This window comes from Microtus oregoni, unplaced genomic scaffold (genome assembly GCF_018167655.1).
Source record: "Microtus oregoni isolate MIOR12 unplaced genomic scaffold, Mior012 000037F_ref0000500, whole genome shotgun sequence".
NCBI classification, from domain to species: domain Eukaryota; kingdom Metazoa; phylum Chordata; class Mammalia; order Rodentia; family Cricetidae; genus Microtus; species Microtus oregoni.
Genome location: NW_024543096.1, coordinates 5,775,293 through 5,796,166, shown reverse-complemented (window position 1 = coordinate 5,796,166; position 20,874 = coordinate 5,775,293). Strand labels below are relative to the sequence as shown.

Genomic DNA, 20,874 nt, shown 5'->3' with positions numbered 1-20,874 from the left:
AAGGGGTACATAGTAGTTACCTCTTAATTATTGGCTGCTGTCAATTATAACTAAACGAAACACAGATTAGGTTTTCTATAAATTCAAATCAAATTGACCAAAGATTAATTGTCTCTAATATTCACATGTCAGCTTTTATTCATACTTACTAATTTAAAAAAAGGAAAAAAAGGTTATTCCTCCAATGTTCTTTATTTTATTTTACTTTCCTTAAGCTTAACTGACATTGTAACAGTTTAAAGTCCTTAAATCTGGGCAAACAGAGCATGTGTTACATCTTTTTTATCAATATACTTTAATATAAATGAGGAGAAAACCAAATTCTAATAACAGAACCAGCATAGATAACCGGTATCAAGAAAGCAATTAATGATCATAACTATTAAATGACTTTCCAAATAGGAGGCAAAAACAACACAAACTTGTTTTCCTATACAAAAAAAAAAATGCAATTAACTTCTCTGACTCGAGTCCATCCCTCTAAGAAGATGCCCTCACTTCCAATCCTCAGCTCACTAAAGACTCCAGTGGTACCCAAAGCAAATGAATGCTGACCTGGTCCTAATCCTGGTTTACTGTAAAACCAAAAAGAACAACCTTTTCTCAGCCTTTACACAGCTGTATTTCCATCCCAGAACTCTATCAGTCACAGGGACGATAACAGACCATCAACACCTCAGCTTGGTAACAGCGTTTCTGGCTACATCATAGGTTTCAAGGGGCGCCAGCAACAGCAGCTGCTCATAGGATGGGAGTAGGAAGAAGAAACCTTGGCACAAGAGGTTGGAAGGAAGCAACACTGTTCAAGTACCAGTAATTCATATTTTAATTCCTAATATGTATTTTAGAATATTTGATTCAATACAAGCAATTTAAATCCTTTAGCTTTAACTATCCCAGCTGTCCTGCTAATTCAGTCTAAGTCTTTGAGTCTCCGTTTCCTCATCTATGCAATGGGAATAATACCTATCTTCTAGGGGTGGATGATTCATGCATGCATATTAAAATCAAAACTTAAATCTTAGCCCACAGCATACTTCAAATAGTGGTTGTTGATGATAGTTTAAATAAATTATAATTATCAGCAATACTATTATTTTGAACCCAACAATATGGCTGGGCTGTGACATATCTTGAAAGTTGTAATTTTGACTAAGGAAATGTAATAACAAAATCAGGCACATGTGCATAAGACTGACCTATTAAAAAAAATTCTAAACATTCCTTATCAAAAAACAAAATGAGTGAGAAAAGTACTTCAGCAATAAAGGGCAGATTTACATATAATTCCTTCTAATAATAACCAACACCTATGAGTTTATGGCTGCCATCTTGCCAAACAAAAGCAAAACATTTACCCTAAATTTAGAACTCACCGTGGTGTGGCTTATTGCTGTATTTCTATTTCTGACTCCTCAGGTCCTAATCAAGGTTTCTTTAAAGTGTGATACAAAGCAACCACTGCATAAATTACTGAAAACATTTCTCCCACTAAGGCTGGAAATAGTAGGAGTGGATTAACCTCCAGTATATACTCTTTATACAAGAACTCTGAACTTGAGTCAGGGCTATAGTTTTAGCCTCGCAGATAGATTAGTGATTTCAGACAAATTACATCATCTCAAGTCTCGACTAAACAAAGATACCAGATTTACTTCAAATAAACTCAGAATCAAACAGGCACATAAGATGAGTTTTTAAACTTAAATAGATAAAAGTCATTTTCCCAGAAATACTGGTACTCGAATCCTGAAAATTAAAACACAACTCACTTTTGGAAATGTCAGTTACTCTCCTAACAGATCCACTCCCTTTATCTCATCTGCAAAGGAAGTTCTGACGCATTCACACTTGGAAATACTGAATGAAAAAAGTATTTCATTCTCTAAAGCTCTTAGTTTTTGTGTGAATACTACTACTAAATCACATACTTGATAATGTGAATACTTTTCTCTAAAACTCAAATAATGTTATAGAATTAAAGCAGAATCAAAGAAATATTACTAATAACAACACAAACATGTTCTGAACAAAACAAGATGGCCAACCACCAAAGTACAGTCTTTCAATAAATATACTGAAATGCCCTCAATATTCAATTTTGGCTAGTGTATTCAATAAACAGTTTAGACACTGCTTAGTAACAGCAAGCAGCATCAGCAATTAATATTTATTGAGGTACAATGCTACATTCGCGAAATCATTGGAAGCTCATTATAGCAACATATACTTCACAACAATACATAAAGTGGGTAGAACCATCATCTCCATGTCTAGATGAGAATCAGGCCATCTGCCTCTCCTGTTGTCAGTAAGCTCTAAGCACTTATTTTAAAGTGAATGAACCTTAAAGAACGTAGGGTAAGCATGAAGAGAAACACATAAAAGTAACAAGCAATTATAACATGGAAAGGCAAGCACATTATGACAGGAGGCTAAAAGACAAGTGGTGGGGCTAGAAGATACTAAAAGTTGGGAACTCTTAGCTGAAACTTATTGAAGATGATTGATAATTTCACTGCAAAAGAAAGAATCCTATCCAGCCTAGAAAAAACAGGATACATTTTAGGGGTCTGTCAACTTACCACTCTTTACCGAAATATGTATGTGTCTTCTATAGTTTTCTTACTTTTCTAGTAAATAAAAATAGCTTGTCCGTCAATCTTTTTCTACTCACAATTCCAAATCAAGTTAGCGACCAGAGTCAGTTAATTTTCACTTAAATTGCTAATTTAACATTAAATAATAGAAAAAATGTCTCAAAGATATTTACTGTGCGTGATTTTTAAGTGCTTAAAACAGGTAACTAACCCAATGCTGCTTCCTTCATGAGTCTTTAGAAAAGAGCTATCCAATCAGCATACCAAAGGTACCAAAGCCAAGACTTTTACTTTAACCCAGGTCCTGTTCTACCTGCACCCACTTGTAGGTGCCACCTCAGAACCGAGGCTATCTGGGTGGTCAGATGCCCTTCTACTTTATTTTCCCTCCTAATTCACTTTTTAGTCAAAAACATGACTATATGACTCTGCCTCACCAATTTTCATCCTCAGTTCCCTGCTTTTTCTAGCATAAGTTCAGTTAAGGGGCCAACCAAGAAAATTCAAAATAAATAGAGAAAAACAAAGGGAAGAGTTTCTTTTCTTCCCACCTTACCAGTTGCCTATTACTGAAGCTAATATGTACCCCAGGAATCTGGTGAGCTGCCATGAACTGGCATGGCTTTTGTCCCCTAAAACACAAAGGTTTTAGGGCATCTCTTTGGGCCTCTGCTGGGAAGCTTGTTGTCCACATCATTCTGCATTCTCCTAGGTAAAAAGCTAACAGTCTCATACGGAAGCTTATACAAGCAGCATACTGGAGAAAGCAAGCAAGAGGATTCCTGTTTGGAAAAAAAAAAAAAAATCTCAAGATCAGCAACCCAAACTCTCCACACACAAGCTATGACAATACACTTGCCATTGCAACCTAATACACAACTACAACTGATATTTCACAAAACATCTTCATTATGGGTGACTCGTTCTGATTATGGTCCATTTTCTGTCTTCTATTAATGTAGCCATGCTACATGGATTTCAAGACGCTCCAATGAGCTGTTCCCTATAGTTTGAAAACTGCCTTGCATTCTTTTCTCTCCCCAACTTTCTTCTCCCATTCTCTTCACCCCAGCCACATGCACAAAGCTCTCTTAAAACTTTACCATAGGGCCATACGGGATAACCCAGAACAGGTTTGAGGATGCAAAGTCTAGGAGGCAGAAGAAAGATCAAGAAAGTCTGAAATTCTGATGATAACAAGGACACTGTCTCCTCATCTAAGAACGAATACTAAATCCTTCTCTCAGAGTCAGTGTTATTCTAAAGGGTTAAAGTTTTACAGTACTGTAAGAATACAAAATAGGTAAAATAGGAGTGTGGCTGGGTCTGGAGTGGTAGCCAACACATGTTGACAATAACTTTGTAAGTTCAAGGCTAACTTAGTGGTTAAAAGCACTGGCTGTTTTTCCAGATGATGCGGGTATCATGCCCAGCACCCACATGGCAGCTCACAACCCTCTGTTAACTCCAATTCCAGGGGACATAACACCCTCCCTCCTCTGGCCTCTGTTCTGGCTTCTGGAGGCACCAAGTCATGCATGTAGTGAAAAGACATACAGAAGGCAAACATCCACAAACTTAAAATAGAGTAATTGGTGGGGAAAGTAAAGAAAATGTGTCCTAGGTTCAAAAGAAAATTTTGTTTAGAAATAATGTATTTATAATTGAGGGAGATGGGCCACCCATAGGTGTCCAACAGACTGGTAATCTACAGATCAGATCCAGCTTGTGCCCTGGTTTCACTCAGTCTTTGCACAATGGTTTTACACTTTTAAACGGTTTTTAAAAATTGAAACAATTATTTTGTGACATGTGAAAATTATAGAAATTGAAATTTCACCATACACAAAGTTTTATTAGAATACATTCACAGTGGTTTATTTATGTCATATTTGTGAGTACTTTTGTTTTAAAATAGGTAGAGTTTAATAACTCTAAAAGACTGCTTTAAAATATTTACTATCTGGCCCCTTAGTAAGAAAAGAAAAGAAAAGAAAAGAAAAGAAAAGAAACAACAAAAGCCATAATAAACAAATAAATAAAACTTTACAGAGCCCTGTCCTAAACACCAAAAAGCACTAGCCACTTACTCACCAATATTAAGCATCTGTGTGTTAGCCACTGGGAACTGTATAGTGAGTAATGGTCCTCTTACAGATTATGAAAAAAAAGGGATGGGAAATTTAGAGAAATAGAAAGTAATTGGTAGGAACAATATGGCAAAAGATGAAAATGGACAGGGGTCACTGTAAGAAGTAAGCATTCCTTTCACAGTTGATACTAAGTTTCAAAGTTGATACTAAGTTGCTTACTGAATTAACATCTTTATTCATTGGCAGCTTACAGACAAATGTCTATTCATTAAGAATCATAAAATTCTAAATTATAAGTTCTCTTATAGCTAAACCTTTACATTTCTCTGTACACCTTTAAAAACAATACTGTAGTATTTACAAATATCTGGTGGCCCAATTCAAAATTTTACATTTTATGTATACTTTTACATATGAATGTGAGTTTCTGTGTGTAGTCTTAGATTTTCAATTAATCTTGTGAGTTGGCCACTACAAATTAAACTTCACAAGAAAAGCAACTGAGAAATTCTAGAACTTCTCCAAGTACACAGCACACTGCCCATCATTGTAGAGATAAGTCCCAACACCTATGTTTCCTTCCTGCCAAGTGTCTTTTTTAAAATACTAATTAGAGGATTGCATAAAATTACTTTTGCTAAGTTTCAAAATAAGGGAAGTTCTTACAGTTACCAAACAACATTTATGCCAACACTACTGGTTTTTATTTCTTTTAACTAGCCCTTATGCTGTACTATGCTCTAATGGTAAAAGGGTTCTATAGATGGAAAGGCAGGGCCATCAACTTCTGTTCTCTAGTTTAATGATCTGAGTTCCTCTCATGACATCAATACTAGGCTGTTAACTACAAAAATGTCACTTAAATCAGGTTGACAAATACATGCCATCAGTCTAAACAGAACTACAAATTTGATTTGTGGATATTCTTGGGCTACAGTAAGAAAGCTTTAGTAAGAGCTAAAGCTCAGCTTCACTAGCTCCATTAGCAATGAAGTCTGCCTACACCTCTAATCCTAATCTCTGCTTCACTTCAGCCTTCAGAACTGGGGCCAGCAAAGGTGTGTTCCCAGGTCTACCGTCCTGATCATTTATTAGACCCTGCAATATTCCAAGTCTCCTATTTTAACTGCCTCTGTTAGTTCTAGCCCTCTTGGCTAATAATTGTATGTAGCAAATAATTCCCAATTCAACACCCAAACCAGGTTTATATAATTTTAAGGACTAAAGAAAAAAATAAGAAAAGGTTATCACCAAATAAGATTTGTTACATAATCACTATGTAGAATAAAAGGATGGTGAGGGCAGTGACCACTTGACTTTAACCCTGAGGCTGGCTTCCTCAGTCTTCCCTCCTGTGGAGCACAACAGGTTTCTCCTAGTCAAGGATGAGGATGCTGAAGCTCTGTCCTAGGAAGAGCTGGTCTCCTTCCACCAAGCAAACCTACCTCCATCCAACAGCACAGGCTAGAAACGTCTCCAAATAAAATACCAGACTCACCATCTAGTTAGAGGCTGTAGCCCTGAATAAAACCATGAGCCTAAAGTACAATTTATTCTTTCACCATTTAAATGAGATCTTCATAACCTGAAAAGATAAATTTTGAAGTAAATAAATGTCTAAGAAGATAGATGTATACAAATGAAGACATAAAATGCACTTGCGTTTTCCTTCTGAGTCCTCAGTTGTGTCAATAAAACCATATACTACATGCTTGACACAGGAAGGAGGCAGCAATTTGAAAGGGGGGCATATGAAGAAAAAAGTAAGAATATAAAACAGCATACAGACAAAATCTAAAGACAGGAGTGTCACAAAAAATACAATAACCTAGCCTAGGTTTGATCATCTCTTTTGTGGGTTTGTCTGTTCAATGAGATGCTACATTGAAAGAATTCATATACACAGAAAGCCTGGTTGATGGGTTTGGGTTTTGATTTTAAGTAATACAAATTGGAGTAAGGGTGCCGTTAAAAGTACTGGTAGCTGGAGACTCCCCAGCTTACACTATCTGGGAACCTGCTTACTGGTCTCTTTGCTCCTATAGACTTCATCATACTTTCCAGACAGGTAAGAAAAATGCTAACATCTAAACCAAATCAGTTACTACTTAGACCTTTTTACTTCCCAGTATCCTCTGCATTTCACTCTAACTCCTGCCCCTGTGAGAGTCCTGTCCGATCTTACCCCTACCTCTTTCTGGAGCTCCTTCCTGAATTAAGTGTCTACTGAATTTCCACTTTGTGTCAGGAACTGTGCTATTTTCTGGGGTACTGTGATGAAGGAATGGAACCTCCTCCCATACTGAGCTTGCACTCTAGTAGTGGAATGTACAAATAATAAACAGGCAAAAAAGAAAAAAGCCAAGGTAAATAATTAGAGACAGCAATGTGTGTGACACAGGTAAATAAAGTGTTGGGCTCTCAGCACCTCTTAATTTCTGACGGCACATACAGTAATATATAATTACTTGATTCACTTCACTCTGTCTATACCACAGGAGCTCCATAGGACATAATCATGCCTGTATTGTTCACTGCAGCACCTAACCACCTAGCACTGAATTCACCATGTATCCACACTTAACTGTAAAATGAATAAGTTATCAGTAGTATCCACTTTAATTTAGGAATAAGTAAAATGGCATCTTGATGTTATTAAAGGTCAAAAAAGAGTCAATAGAAAAAGAATCTGAGTAGCATACTCTTTAAGTCCCAAATAAGCATATATTTAGAATACTGATGTTTGCATGGTGGTGGTGGTACTCACTTTTAACTCTGGACCAGGGGAGGCAGAGGCAGGTGGGTCTACAGAGCCAGTTCTAGGACAGTCAGAGTTACAGAGAGAACCCCTGTGAGAAAAAACAAAATTAGATAGAGAGATAGAGAGATAGAGAGATAGATGATAGATAGATAGATAGATAGATAGATAGATAGATAGATAAAAGTGATGTTTTGTTTGGTGATAGACTCCTGTAGCTCAGGCTAGCCTCAAAGTCATTACTAAGCCAAGTATTGACATTGAGTTTCTGATCCTCCTGCCTACCTGGAGTAGATTATAAGCCTGCACCATGACTTTCTGTGGCACTAGGGAATTGAACTCATGGTTCTATGCTTCATGGGTAAGCATTTTACCAATTGAGCTACAGCCCCTTCAAAATAGAGGATTGAGAGGAGGGGGAGAGGAGTGGGAGGAGGGTGGGAGGAGGGGGAGGGAAATGGGAGGCTGGGAGGAGGTGGAAACTTGTTTTTTCTTTTTCTTCCTTTTCTCAATAATAAAAAAAAATGAAAAAAAATTAAAATTCAAAAACCAGTAGGACAGAAGAGACAGCTCAATGGGTAACAGAGCTTGTTCCACAAGCAAAAGGACCTGACATTACTGCAAGTGCTACAACCTCCACAGCAGGTGGTTGTGGGCTGTACCTGACAGATCCTGAGAGCTCTCGGGCCAGAAAGCATCTCTGAAAGATAACAGTGCACATCTGAGCATCTGGGTCACTGTGAGACAAATCCACCCAGTCTCAAAGCAAAAAAGATGACAGCAACACGGGAAGAAACACGAAGATCTACTCTGGCTTCTACATGCACACACACTAGCGTGCACATCCACACTTACAGAATTCTCCATACACTCTCTCCATGGAGCACACACATATAAATCAAGTGAAAAAGCACTAACACTGTAGAGATAGAATCAAAAAGATCAGGAGTTCAAGACCATTCCCAGATACATAGTAAGTTTGAGGACAGTTTAGGCTATATGACATTTGTGTGTGTGTGTATGTATGTATGTATGTATGTATGTATATACCAACTATGTTTTTAAAACATAAGTAGTTGATACCTAAAAGACTTGAGAAGCCTTCCAAATTTACTTTTGCAAAAAAAGTCTGAAAAATACCTAATATTTAAACATAGTTGTCCAAGAAAAGTATTTTAAATTCCATCATCAGCTGAGATAGATTTACCTCCATATTTTGTTTTTATTTTTGTTTTTCTGAGACAGGGTTTGAATGTGTGGCTCAAGATGGCCTGCTACTATGTAACACAGGAGGACCTCAAACTCACTGCAATCTCCCCTACCTCAGACTATGCTACAACAAGGGGACTGTTTAGAACAAGAAAACCTGGTTTAAAATCAAAAACAAAAACTGCTATAACCAAAGGTTCTAGGGAATCGTAGCAACTCTCTGGCACTCTATACTTACATTTCCTTTGGCTGTATCCTTGTTAGAAAATTATTTTGCTATAATTGCTCAGTAATTTAACTAAAAATTTAAAAATATCTCCCAAGAACTGAACCTATATTTTAAATATCTTAAACACTGTGTCCTTCTAAAACTAGACTCAAAGATTACAAACATATGTTAATTTTATTCTGAAGCAGCTACTATGTTACAGAGTGTATTTCATTTAATACAACTTGGTTTATATATTTGAAAATGTAATCTCAGAGTTTTAGAAACTTGCCAAGCTCTAATAACTCATCTATTCCAAGCCATCTTGGAATGTGTTAGATTACAAATGTGATGTACCACCTAAAACTCATAAAGATGTGAACAAAAGATTTCTTCTTCCTAATGGAAGTAGAGTAGAGGCCGAGTTTCACTCTGAAGCCTAAGCTGGCTCAGAACTCACTATATAGCCTACACTGGCCTTGCAATCATGGAAATCCTCCTGCCTCAGCTTCACAAATTCTGGGATTACATGAGCGAACCACTACACTTGTAGTATTTGTTTTGTTTTGTTTCTCTGTGAAGCCTTGGCTATCCTGGAACTCACACTCTGTTGACCAGGCTGAGCTCAAACTCAAAGAGATCCTCCTGCCTCTGTCTCCTGAGTGCTGCGATCAGAAACGTGTGCCACTGCCAGACAAGTGGGGTTTTTTTGTTTTGTTTTGCTTTGCTTTGTTTTTAGGATCAATCTTACAAAAGATAAATTTTAAAATCAGTAATTCCAACTAGGAATGAAGGCTTTGTAAGAGGCATATTCTATTATAATATATAAAGAGCTGACATGTTCTAAAACAATCTGTCCCCACATGTGCAGCCAGTCCTTCTAGTTCCTGTCGTCCTGCTTTGCATGTGCTTGTTTCAGCAACACTGGAAAATAAAGTTATACCCAGTAATATTCTAGACAATTAGAGAACTGTTTGAATCTCGGCCAGAAGAATGGCCTGCGGGACAGATAGGCTTCAGTCATGAATAACACATACAAACTTCATCACACACCTTAGCCTACAGATAGGCTTCAATCATGAATAACACACACAAACTTCATCACACACCTTAGTCTACTTGGGGACAACAGTAGTGCAGTAATAAAATGCCTCACAACAATTAAAAACATAATCTAGATAATCAATAAGAGTAAAACTGTAACTATTAGACGGTAACTATTATTTAACACCAACATTTAAAGCCATTAATGCTCAGAATCATTACTAGACAACACATGGAGATAGATCCATCAGGGTCTCCCCTTGTAAAATATCATTACATATTTCTCATGGATTTTAGTGCCCTTTTATTTTTCTAAATTTACATGTGTATCTTCATTCACGTTTGCCATCTAAATCCACAGGCACCTAAGACACTTACTTAGCCATACAATATGTTTCTATTTACTTCTGGCTTGTTAGTTCTTTACTACTTGTTTTTAGTAATGCCTTCATCTAACTTCATCTTCACATTGTTACTCTGTTCTGTACTTCACATACAAGGACCTGTATCATCCAGCCCAGCCTCACCTCAGTTCCTACTCTTCCATCTGGATCTATGTCTTCAGTTGAGACTGTATCTCTCTAAGCAAGCAGAGCATTCTTCAATATACCAATCCTTCCCTCAGTTTAGGTCAGAAATCCTCCATCCCACCTTGTCTTCCAGTCATTCTCAAGTTCATGATCAAGTAACACCTGTGCTTCTGAAGATCTTTTGTGGCTTTTCCTTCACATTCCATAAATATCCTTTTAAATGTCCTTTTAAGACCTTGTATTCCCAGGATTAGGACCAATTTCTGCAAGAAGCATTTCCTGAGTGAAAAACTCTGAAATCTCCCAAATTCAAAATGGTGCTAAAACAGAATTAGACTAATTTAAACAACTGGGCCAGAGAAAAGAGTTCAGAAAGTCAACTCCAAATTCTCCCCTGAACAGTCTGCTCTCTACCCCACTCACTGGCTCATAATCTCTGCTAGAGGTTAATTTTATGGCCATATTCTTCTGCACATGGATTTCTGGTACGTTTTTCCATCTCCTTCAGACAGCACAGGGCAAAGGGAATGAGGGAATTGATGAACTAGATCAGTGTTTTAACAATTACAGTCCTTTAGTTGGTCACTGACTCAATGGAGCATACTCAACATTTTTTAAATGTAATTTATTTATATGTATGGGTGTTTGGTCTGCATATAAGTCTGTTTACTAAGTGCATGCCTGCTGCCCACAGAGGCCAAAAGAGATTGTCTGTTCCCCTAGGACTGTGAGCCACCATGTGGGTGCTGGGAATTGAATCTAGGTCCTCTGGTATATCAGCCAATGCCCTAACTGCTTAGACATCTCTCTAGCCCTAATACTTATCATTTTTAAAAATGAAACAGAATATAAAGACAAATAAAAGTATCCTTCCTATACACAGTAAGTAATTCATGAAGCTTTAATCTGACATACACATAGAGACACATGGGAACTAAGTCGTGATACAATGTATAATTCTCATTGTGGATTATAGTTTAAAATTTATGAACATGACTGAACTTGAAGATATGGAAGCATCTTTTGAAATCTACACAATTGAAATTCTAATAAAATGTTAAGTGAACAGAACTTTAGGATATCAAAACAATCACTAGCAAAATGTTTTTTCTTAATAAGATGTCACTATTGCCAACTAATCCTAAGAATCAGAAAGCTTTAAGCGACCATCTAACCTGAGTTCAGCACTTAATAACATAAAAGGAAATGTATGCACCAATCATGCAAAGAAATTCCATTTCAATCACTAAATAAACATTTTCAGAGCACCTACTGTGCGCCAGGGTTGACACCTAGTTCAATCTGTGGTTAAAGGGAAACTGTTAAAAAATGAAAAAGCAAGGTAAGCACTGTGGTTTAAAGAGGAAATGGGCAAGTGAACATTTGCAGCAATTACTGAAGCTAAGGTCACTCAGAAAGCGTGAGTGAACAAAAAGCTACTACCTCAATAGTGGCTAGGTGGCAGAGAAAATATTTCTAAGGATAACACTTCTCAGTCTTAAAAAAATTATAGGAGTTAGCCAGGTAAAGGAGGAAGAACAACGCTCACAAACTCTCAAGGCACCGCATTCTGAGTCTGTATGACTGGAGCACTGAACTCATGAGAAGGAAGACTGACGACAATGTAGGAGAGCTTGCCAGACCCTCCTGAAAAAGGAAGGTGGACCTCTGTGAGTTCAAGGCCAGCCTGGTCTACACAGTTTTCCACGCCAGTCAAAGCTACACAGTGAAACATCTCAGAACAAACAACTAAGTCCACTATTGCTCACGTGCCACTTCTTTATCAAACCACTCTCTAAAGTGGGCATCATTTATATCCCCATTTTGTAGGTAAGAAAAACAGGGCACAAGAAAATGAGGTCAAAGGTGAAGATGTGAACCCTGTATAAACCAAGGAAATCTAAGTATGGAATGCATAGCTTTAACCACTATACCAAGGTTAAAAAAAGCAGGCAAAAAACAAATGATGAAGGCCCGTATATGTCACTATGCTAAGGTAACTAAGTCAGTGAAAATTTTAAGCAAGAATGACATTCATTCATTGTTTTTTTAAGACAGGTTCTTTCTATGTAAACCAAGCCAACTTGGAACTTGCTGAGATATCCCTACTTCTGTCTACCCTGTGATAGGACTACATATCCAGCCTCAAATTTCTTTCTTAATGAGAATAGTTTGGGGGGGTAAGTAGTAGCTTGGGGAAAAAACACATAATTAGCTAGTCTTGTTTGACAAGATGTTAGAGTTTAGGTAGGAAAGCCTGAGAGATGAGCTAGCACCAGAACCCAGGTATAACCACAAGGACATTTTTGTTCACTAAGCATAAAAATCTCTCAAATTTTTTTCCTAGGCTGACCATTCTATCAGTTCAAAAATTTCAACCTCAGAAAAGAACAAAATTCTTTTAAGTCCCTGTATTACACAAAGCATAAGCACTAGATGCACAGATATCCATGAAAGTGACTAAGGAATCTGGTCAAGAATGACAGAATGTCAACTGCTATCTACAATAGTTTTCTTGCCTTCTTCCTCTATACTCTATTCCTGGAACTTTCATCTTCAATAGTCAATTTTAAATCAATGTTCTGTCTAGACATGACTGTTATAACCTAACAGAATTAAATCTACCGCAGAGGAAGTCTAATATGGGCCCATCAGTGGCAATAAATCCACTCACGGGTCTAGTCAAATCTTGGCTTAAACAGACAATGAATGAATAACAATAAAAGATTTTTCAAATGCAGCGAAGAGTTAAGGAAAACTCTGAGTATGAAAAGAAAGTAAGAACAATCTGAAATTCAAACCATTTGATTCGAAGTTAAAACCAGGGAGGAACACTATGTATTATGTGTATATGTATTATGCATACATGATAGTCCAAAATGCAGCAAATGAAAACACAGTGGGGAAAGACCGGGAAGGAGCTGGAGAGATAGCTCAGCAGTTAAGAGCACTGGCTGCTCTTCCAGAAGACCAGTGTTCCATTCCTAGCACCCACATGAAGCCAACAGCTTGTCTGCAACTCCAACTCATGCACACATACCCACATGCAGACACAGATATCAATATATATTTAAAAATAACAAAAATAATTTTTAAAAAAGACTAGCCTCAAACATTCTGGATTCTCTTATGAATGGTGTAATACTACATATTTTAAGAGTGTCACTGTGATTCTCATCTTGCCTAGCTAGATTAACTTTCTTAACCTAGAGTTCAAAACCAGGTATTTATTAATTACAATCAGGATTTAACCTTAAAAAGGACAAAAAGGTCTTTAAGGGACCATAGAATAGTACTTGGTGTGTCCTAAGTGAGCAATCATAACTAAAAGCCAGCTAATTATTCTCAAAAAATGATACACTCAAGAAATCATTTTTTAAAATGTTAAAGTTAGGTAAACAAGAAATACCCTTGAAATCATTCAGGGAATGCATTTATTATATCTGCATGATATAAACCTTTCAAGCACCAAGTCTAGCACACACAGCCCACAGCCATGCAGCTCTGGGATGTCAATAAGCATAAAAAGAAAAGATCCTAAGAGGTGAGTATTATGAAAGAGAATACCAGATCAAAAACAAATATAGCTCAACATGATGCCATGACCACTCATTCGTCATGTCCATGAGCATATGACTGTCTTCATAAACAGTCAGCAAAACACTGCAAAAGAACAATACATACAACTAGAACTTATTTTCCTAATTCAATCATTCTAAATTTAAAAGACAATGAAAACTCTAACAGGGTCACCTGGAGATCACCAGCCTCCTGCACTAGTAACACTTTGATGACTGACTTCAATAGGAGGGAGCCCACAGCTCTTTAACTAACACAGTGAGGCTTTTTTGTAAAAATGTATTTATTTACATATAAGAGAACGCTGTCTTCCTGTAGTTCTACATGACAGAAGAGGGCATCAGATCCCTTTATAGATGGTTTGGAGCTACCATGTGGTTGCTGGGAACTGAACTCGGGACCTCTGGAAGAGCAACTAGTGCTTTTAATCATGAGCCATCTTTTCAGCCCACTCCTCATATTAATGCTTTTAAAGCTTAAGAATTAAAAAAAAAAATGGTTTCTCAATCTGAGCAATGCTGACATTTTGAGCTCCATAACTCTTTGTTGTGGTAGCCGCTGTCCTGTACAGTATCCTGTCCTGTCTTCTACCCATTAGGTGCCAGCAGCATCCCCTCCCAAGTTTGGACAAAAATTTCTCTAGATATCTCCGGCAAGAGACAAAAATCACTCCATCATGAGAAAAAACACTAGCTCAGATCATAAACACAAAAAAATTCAAAATGGGAAGAGAGAGGGAGAACTTGTTTTGGTTTTCATCTGGTCTGTATGTTATGGATTTGATCACATACATGTAAGAGTTTTCTGCCTTTAAGAAACAAAGCACTGGGGCTGGAGACATGACTTGGCACTTAAGAGTACCAGAATTCAGTTCCCAGCACCCACATAGGCAGCTCAGAACTAATTCCAGGGGATTTAACACCTCTGATCTCCATGCATTCAAGTCCACATACCCACATGCAGACACACACCTACACATAATTAAGACTAGAAATCCACCCCCAAAAAAAGAAAGAGAGAAAGAAAGAAAGGAAGGAAGGAAGGAAGGGAGGGAGGGAGAGAGAGAGAGAAAGAGTACTTACTACCTATCACTTGCTAGCCAACATTCAGAAGTCCTGGGCTGTCTTATCAGCTCTCCTTCCAGCCACACAGTGATAACTAGCTATCAATACTCTATTTCTGCTCCTTTCTTGAGTATACTGACCATGCTGCTGCCAGTTCACACACGATCCAAAAGAATCCTCAACTTGTGGGCCACTCAAATACCACAGGAACTTTAGCGCCCTAGGTGGGATAAACCTCAAAACTGGGCAATGTTAAACTCATCCTCACATTTTAACAAATCGTGAGAACAGACACAAATTAACCATGATGTATCAAAAAGTAAGAAGCAGATTTGTGTTTTGAAACAGACTCTGAAGAAGGATAAAGAGGAATAAAAAAATTAAAAATCATAGGGAATCTGAAGGCATTCCAGGATGAGGGCAAAACTTGAAATGTTTCTCCTGGAATGAGAGCAAGGAGGAAATTATACACTTGGCCATATCCTACAGGAATAGTCTGCATAATCAGTCTCCACAGCACATACCATGGGATGGAAGCTGAAAAAAAAACAGACCACAAAACACTAAAAAAAAAAAACCAGCAAGGATCTGTCTTTCCTGAACACCTAGAATAAACACGTTCCTTACTACTGTTTCCCATTTGATTTTATTTTAAAGTCAGATACCCAGAAACAAACTGGTAATTTAGTAAATTACTTAATTCTAATAAAAATAGCCACCCTCTGCTTCCAGTGCCAGATTACATATTACACAGAAAAATCAATTAGAAAACACACACACACACACACACACACACACACACTTTTTCAGAGTGCATTTGTCTTGTAACAAAGTCCTTTTTTAAAGACTTATCAGACATTTTAAGCAAAAAAAAATCTTAATGTATCAGTATGGAGTATAACTTTTCAAATTATTTCAATGGATTACCTATATGTTCTGTAACAACAAAACCACTCTATTTCAAAATTTTCACTATTAACCTGCAAGCCCAGAGAAAATAATAGTGATCGGAACTACTGCTTAATTCTTCTTACTCCCAAGGCAAGCAGGGGAAGCAGTAAGATCTGTAGTGTCAGCCTGCTTTCCAATGAGTGATACCTTGGGTCTGCTCAAGAATCACCACCTTCATCAATTAATGAGACTCAGGTGGGTTTGGGAAAGAATAATGTCTACAGTCCCTTGATCAGTGGCCATGATGCCCCTCCTCCTCGAGGGCAGATCAGAAAAATAGGAGCTCTGCCCTGGAGTTCATCAGCCAGACACAGAGGGTCAGGGGGAAGAAAGAGTATGGGGGGAGTGAGGAACTACAGGGTTAAGTCATTTCACAAAAGCACGATGTTTAACATTATCAAAGCCTTCATCCGTTTCAGACACCATTGTTTAGCTTGCTCTCCAAACCGAGCACAAAAAGAACTGTCCGCCTGCCTTAAGCATGTTCCTTCTTCCATTTAAACAGACATGATTCTTTTGGTTAATCTCTGGCAATGATCGCCATTTCACAACACATTCAGCCCACCCGGAACTGATCAATACCACTACAGACATAAGACTAGACTTTATCCATTTATTAACCACAAGGAAATGTACCATTCAGCAAAATTCTATACATTACAAAAGATTCTATTAAAAGGGGGATGGGGTGGGGAAGACGGACACACACAACACACACACAACAGAGAGGTACACAAAGAAAAGCCTAGCACCTTCCAATTTCCCTGTGACATAGGAGGTAACTACACAGCCACGAAACCTGTCAAACTGTCCCCCCACCCCTATTCTTGATCACAGTCTAGTAGATATACACTGAATATTTACAATGAAGGCATTCGTTGTGACTTTTGAAGTGTTTCCTCCTCGAACTAACTCTCCTGCTAAGTGCATCCGCACACCTTGCAGCTAGACGTGGGCATTTCCAGAATTTCAAGTACAAAAGCCTAGCCTTATTTCAACCACTGGTTGCAGCCACACAACGTCCTCACACAGTCATTTTTTTTTTTTCAGATATAAAATGGCCAGAGGATTCTCCTAACCTCGAGCTAAAATACATCTCACAAGAACAGCCCGTTTAACAGTAAGCACAATCTCACGTGCCCTGTTCTGAACGGAAAACAATGCGTCGGTACGAGGCGTTGAAAAGAAGTCATCGGTAGGTAAGCAGAATCTCCGGCTGAAAAGAGCACCCAAATGGTGGGCGAACGCCAGCACACACCAACACACAGCAGCACACCTCTTCTGCACGGGGTTACGGCTAATACTCCGACAACTCCAACTATTTTTAACACGACTGGACAATGAAGTTGGAGAAGACGTGCGAGGAGACCTAGATTAAATTCCAGATAGGATGCATTGTTTCTCACAGTCAAAATTAAACACCAACTCACTCGATCTCTGTCTCGATATTCACCGGTGAAGCACTAATTAGATGTCGACCAGAACCGGCCCTTGTTTTGGAAAAGCTTAGGCTAAATGACATTTCGGAATACTCGTTTTGGGTCTCAACCTTTACATAAATTTTCACTTGTGGTATTTGCGGCTTAACAGCAACCCAACCAGCGCTGTCATCGAGTGTTATGGCCACAAACCATGACTTTCTCACTTCCACAACAACACAGCACTCAATCTATCAGTTCGCCAAACCAACCCAAAACAAGAGAGATTCATGGAGGTTTCCAGATTATCGGGGCTGCGGAGTCGGGCGCGGGAAAGCCTCGGCCGCCAGAGAGCTGCCCGGCCGACGGCAGCCGGCCACAGCCCCGCCGCGCCGGCTCCTCCACCTACCTGAAGAGCAGGAGATAAGAAAGACGGCGAACGCCAACTTTGCAGCAGCTCCCATTTTCCCGAGGCGCCGGGGAAGCCGTAGGAAGTTCTCGCTAGATATCCAGTTCCCCGGGTCTTCCTCAGAGACAAACCTCCTGGTGTAAAATCAACCGTCATAAAACATATTCGGAAGCCCCGAGACGGGGGGGTGGGGGGGTTGGATCAAAAAACGTTCACGGGGTTTGGGGGGGAAAAAAAGCACAACAATTTAAAAAAAAAAATGTACCACGGAGGGAAAAACCGCCACACACACGCACAACACGGAACCAAACAACGAAAAGCCAACAACAACAAAAGCGGGTTGAAATCACTGTCAAAATCACTGTCAGCTCCGCTCGCCTCTCGCGTCTCTGCGAACAAAACGCCTGGCTGAGGCGACGAGGCGGCGGCGGCGCCCGCAGCCGCCCGGACGGTCCGGGAGCCGAGCTGCTCCGACGTCCGGACCGACCTTCAACCCGGACACCCAAAGTCCGCGGACCACGCTAGCCGAGCTTGCGGCGGTGGCGGCGCGAGGCGGCGGTGAGGAGACGGCGGCGGGAGACGGCGGCGCAGGAGGCGGCCAAGTTCTGGTCCAGGCTGTGGCTCCGGCTCCCGGCTCCCGGCTCGGCCGCGTTTTTCGGTCTCCTGGCCTCCGCCGGCCCCGCCTCCTACACTTCCGGTTCCGGCCCGAAGCTGGAAGCCAGGCGCGGCGGTAAAACGCTCGGCGGCGGTGGCGGCGGGAGCGGCAGCAGGGCGCAGCGCGCGTGCCGGGCGGCGAGCGCGAGGAGATTGCCCGGGAGGCGGGGCGAGCCGGAGGGGCGGGGCCGGAGCCCGAGCCCGAATCGCGCTCTGCGAGGCCTGCGGGACCGGATACCCCGAACCGCCGGGACCGGGGACCCTGCAGGTCCCGGCCGAGGCCCGGAGGCGTCCGGCGTGCCCAGCGCTGTGCCCGCCCGAGCGCGAGAGCCGTGGCGCCCGAGCGGGTTGGGCGACGCCGAGGCCGGCTGCGGCGCCCAGCCTCTCCTCTGGGGGACGCCGAGGCCGCGCCGAGCTGTTCCGAGTGGGCGGGAGCCGCACCCGCTGCTGCCGGAGCGAGCTAGGTGCTAGCGAGCCGGCCGCGCCCCGGCCTCCCTGCGTTTGTCTTTGGGCTGCGAGAGAAAAGCAGCAAGGGCTGTCCGCCAGGTCAGGATACCCTCGCCAGTGAGCGCGACGCACGTTTCCAATCCTTTCCACCATACCTTGTGTACACTAAGCATTGTATTGCAAACAGGTTTGCTCCTAAGTGGTTTGAAAATCTTGCTAGGCTTGAAGTGAAAACTGCAGATTTCGAACAGTCAGAGAAGTGGTTATTATCAATCCTTAGCCTCTTGTGAGACCTATTGTTTTTTGTTTTTTTTTTTTACTCCGTAAGCCATATTTATCGAGTGTCCAGTTAATCACCGAAACAGATCCAAAATGTTAAAATGTGACCCCTCCCTCCAGAAGCTCAGCTCTTTGGGGATGTTGGAAGTTAACTGTATCATGCAAAAACAACTGATAGAGTCAATAGGTCATCATTTACCACAATTTAGTAAAATCAAGATCTTGCTCTTTCCCCCCACCTTTTCCCAGCGCCTGAAGAATCTGACAGGAATGCTGTCTTGGTAAATAGATTAATTCCAAGACCTTCATCTTTTTTCTTAATACAATAGCCTCTGTGTACTATACAGTGTTTGGAGATTTTTGTTAATATTATTATTAAAAAGGAAGCAGCTTTAGGATGAGTGATGAATGTTTTAGCCTGCACTGATTCCCAAAAATTTTTCCACAAACTCAACCTTCTCACTTGCATTTCTGTTTTCTTTTTCTCTTCCCATAAACTACTCTGTATTTCTGTCTATTAAGTACATCCTATAATTACCTGCCTATTTCTCTGACTTGTCAGGGTTAACAATCACTGTGGCTCTTTAAACTCTCTCCAAGATTTCCCAGTTCTCAAGCCCTGCTCAGAATTTGATTGTATTATGCAACAAAATCCCAAATTGGTCTTCAAGATGCCTCAGTAATCTCATGTAGTTCTGCACACATTTTGAGCTGGCCAAAAATTAAGAGTTGCAACTAACAGTTCTGAAATGGAAGAGTGTATTTGCTTTAGAACCAACTGCTCTCTATTCTTTCTGGGATTTGATGGCTCGGGCCCTACTGTTGTTTTATCGTTTTCATATTTCTTGATTGCTAAAACCAAAGCAAGTGGAATAACTAGTAATTGTTGAAAATATAGTCTTTATCTTGCCCCTTACTTGCTATATGAGTGTTTTCTATAGTAATTAAGAAGAACTTCAAGAGAAATTCATAACTAGAACATTCCTGTTTAACAAAGAGTTAAACCCATGAGAAAAATTGCTGACATCCTGTAACAACAGTTACGCATTCTGTTCTTAAACGTGCTTTGGGGAATTATTGGGGCAGGACCTTGAGTAGCTCAGGGTGACTTTGAACTCCCAAGTTAACCCAAGATGACCCCGAACTTCTGATCCTCCTGTCTCCACTTTGTAATTGTTGAAATTACGGAAGTACACTACCATAATGTGTTTATGTGGTCCTGGGCATCCAACCCAGAACTTCATGCGTGTTTACTTAGCAAGCCATCCTGAGCCCAAAAATGTGTATTTTTTTAAATCTAGAAATAATGACTTTAAAAGATTCATTCCTGCTACAGTTCCAAAGCTCAGATTGAAGATAGAAGTAGCTGAAACTATTAAGTCTGCCTTTCTTTGCTCCATATTTTATTTTTCTAATATTGTTTTATTTTTGACAAATTTCTACAAATATGGTGTATTTTGATCATACCACTCCTAAGGCTCCCCTCCCTCTTCTCCTAGGGCCCCTTAATAAATGGCTCTCCCTTACTCATGTCTTTTCTCTTAAATACAGCCTACTAAGTCCAATTAGTGCTGCCTACATAAGCATGAACAACCTATCAATAGCTACGTCCCTGAAGAAAAATTACTCCT

The 20,874-nt window shown here is 39.9% G+C and overlaps 1 protein-coding gene across 2 annotated transcripts in view; it reads right to left on the bottom strand.

Annotated features, from left to right (window-relative positions):
• The window catches only part of Acvr2a (activin A receptor type 2A), a 75,779-nt gene extending 57,729 nt beyond the window's left edge, over positions 1-18,050 (bottom strand). For both annotated transcript variants that reach the window (XM_041631391.1, XM_041631392.1), the window contains exon 1: positions 17,864-18,050. In XM_041631391.1, the coding sequence (XP_041487325.1) occupies positions 17,864-17,918 (55 nt within the window). In that variant the 5' untranslated portion in view covers positions 17,919-18,050. The remainder of the gene's footprint in view (positions 1-17,863) is intronic.
• Positions 18,051-20,874: the final 2,824 nt, after the last annotated feature.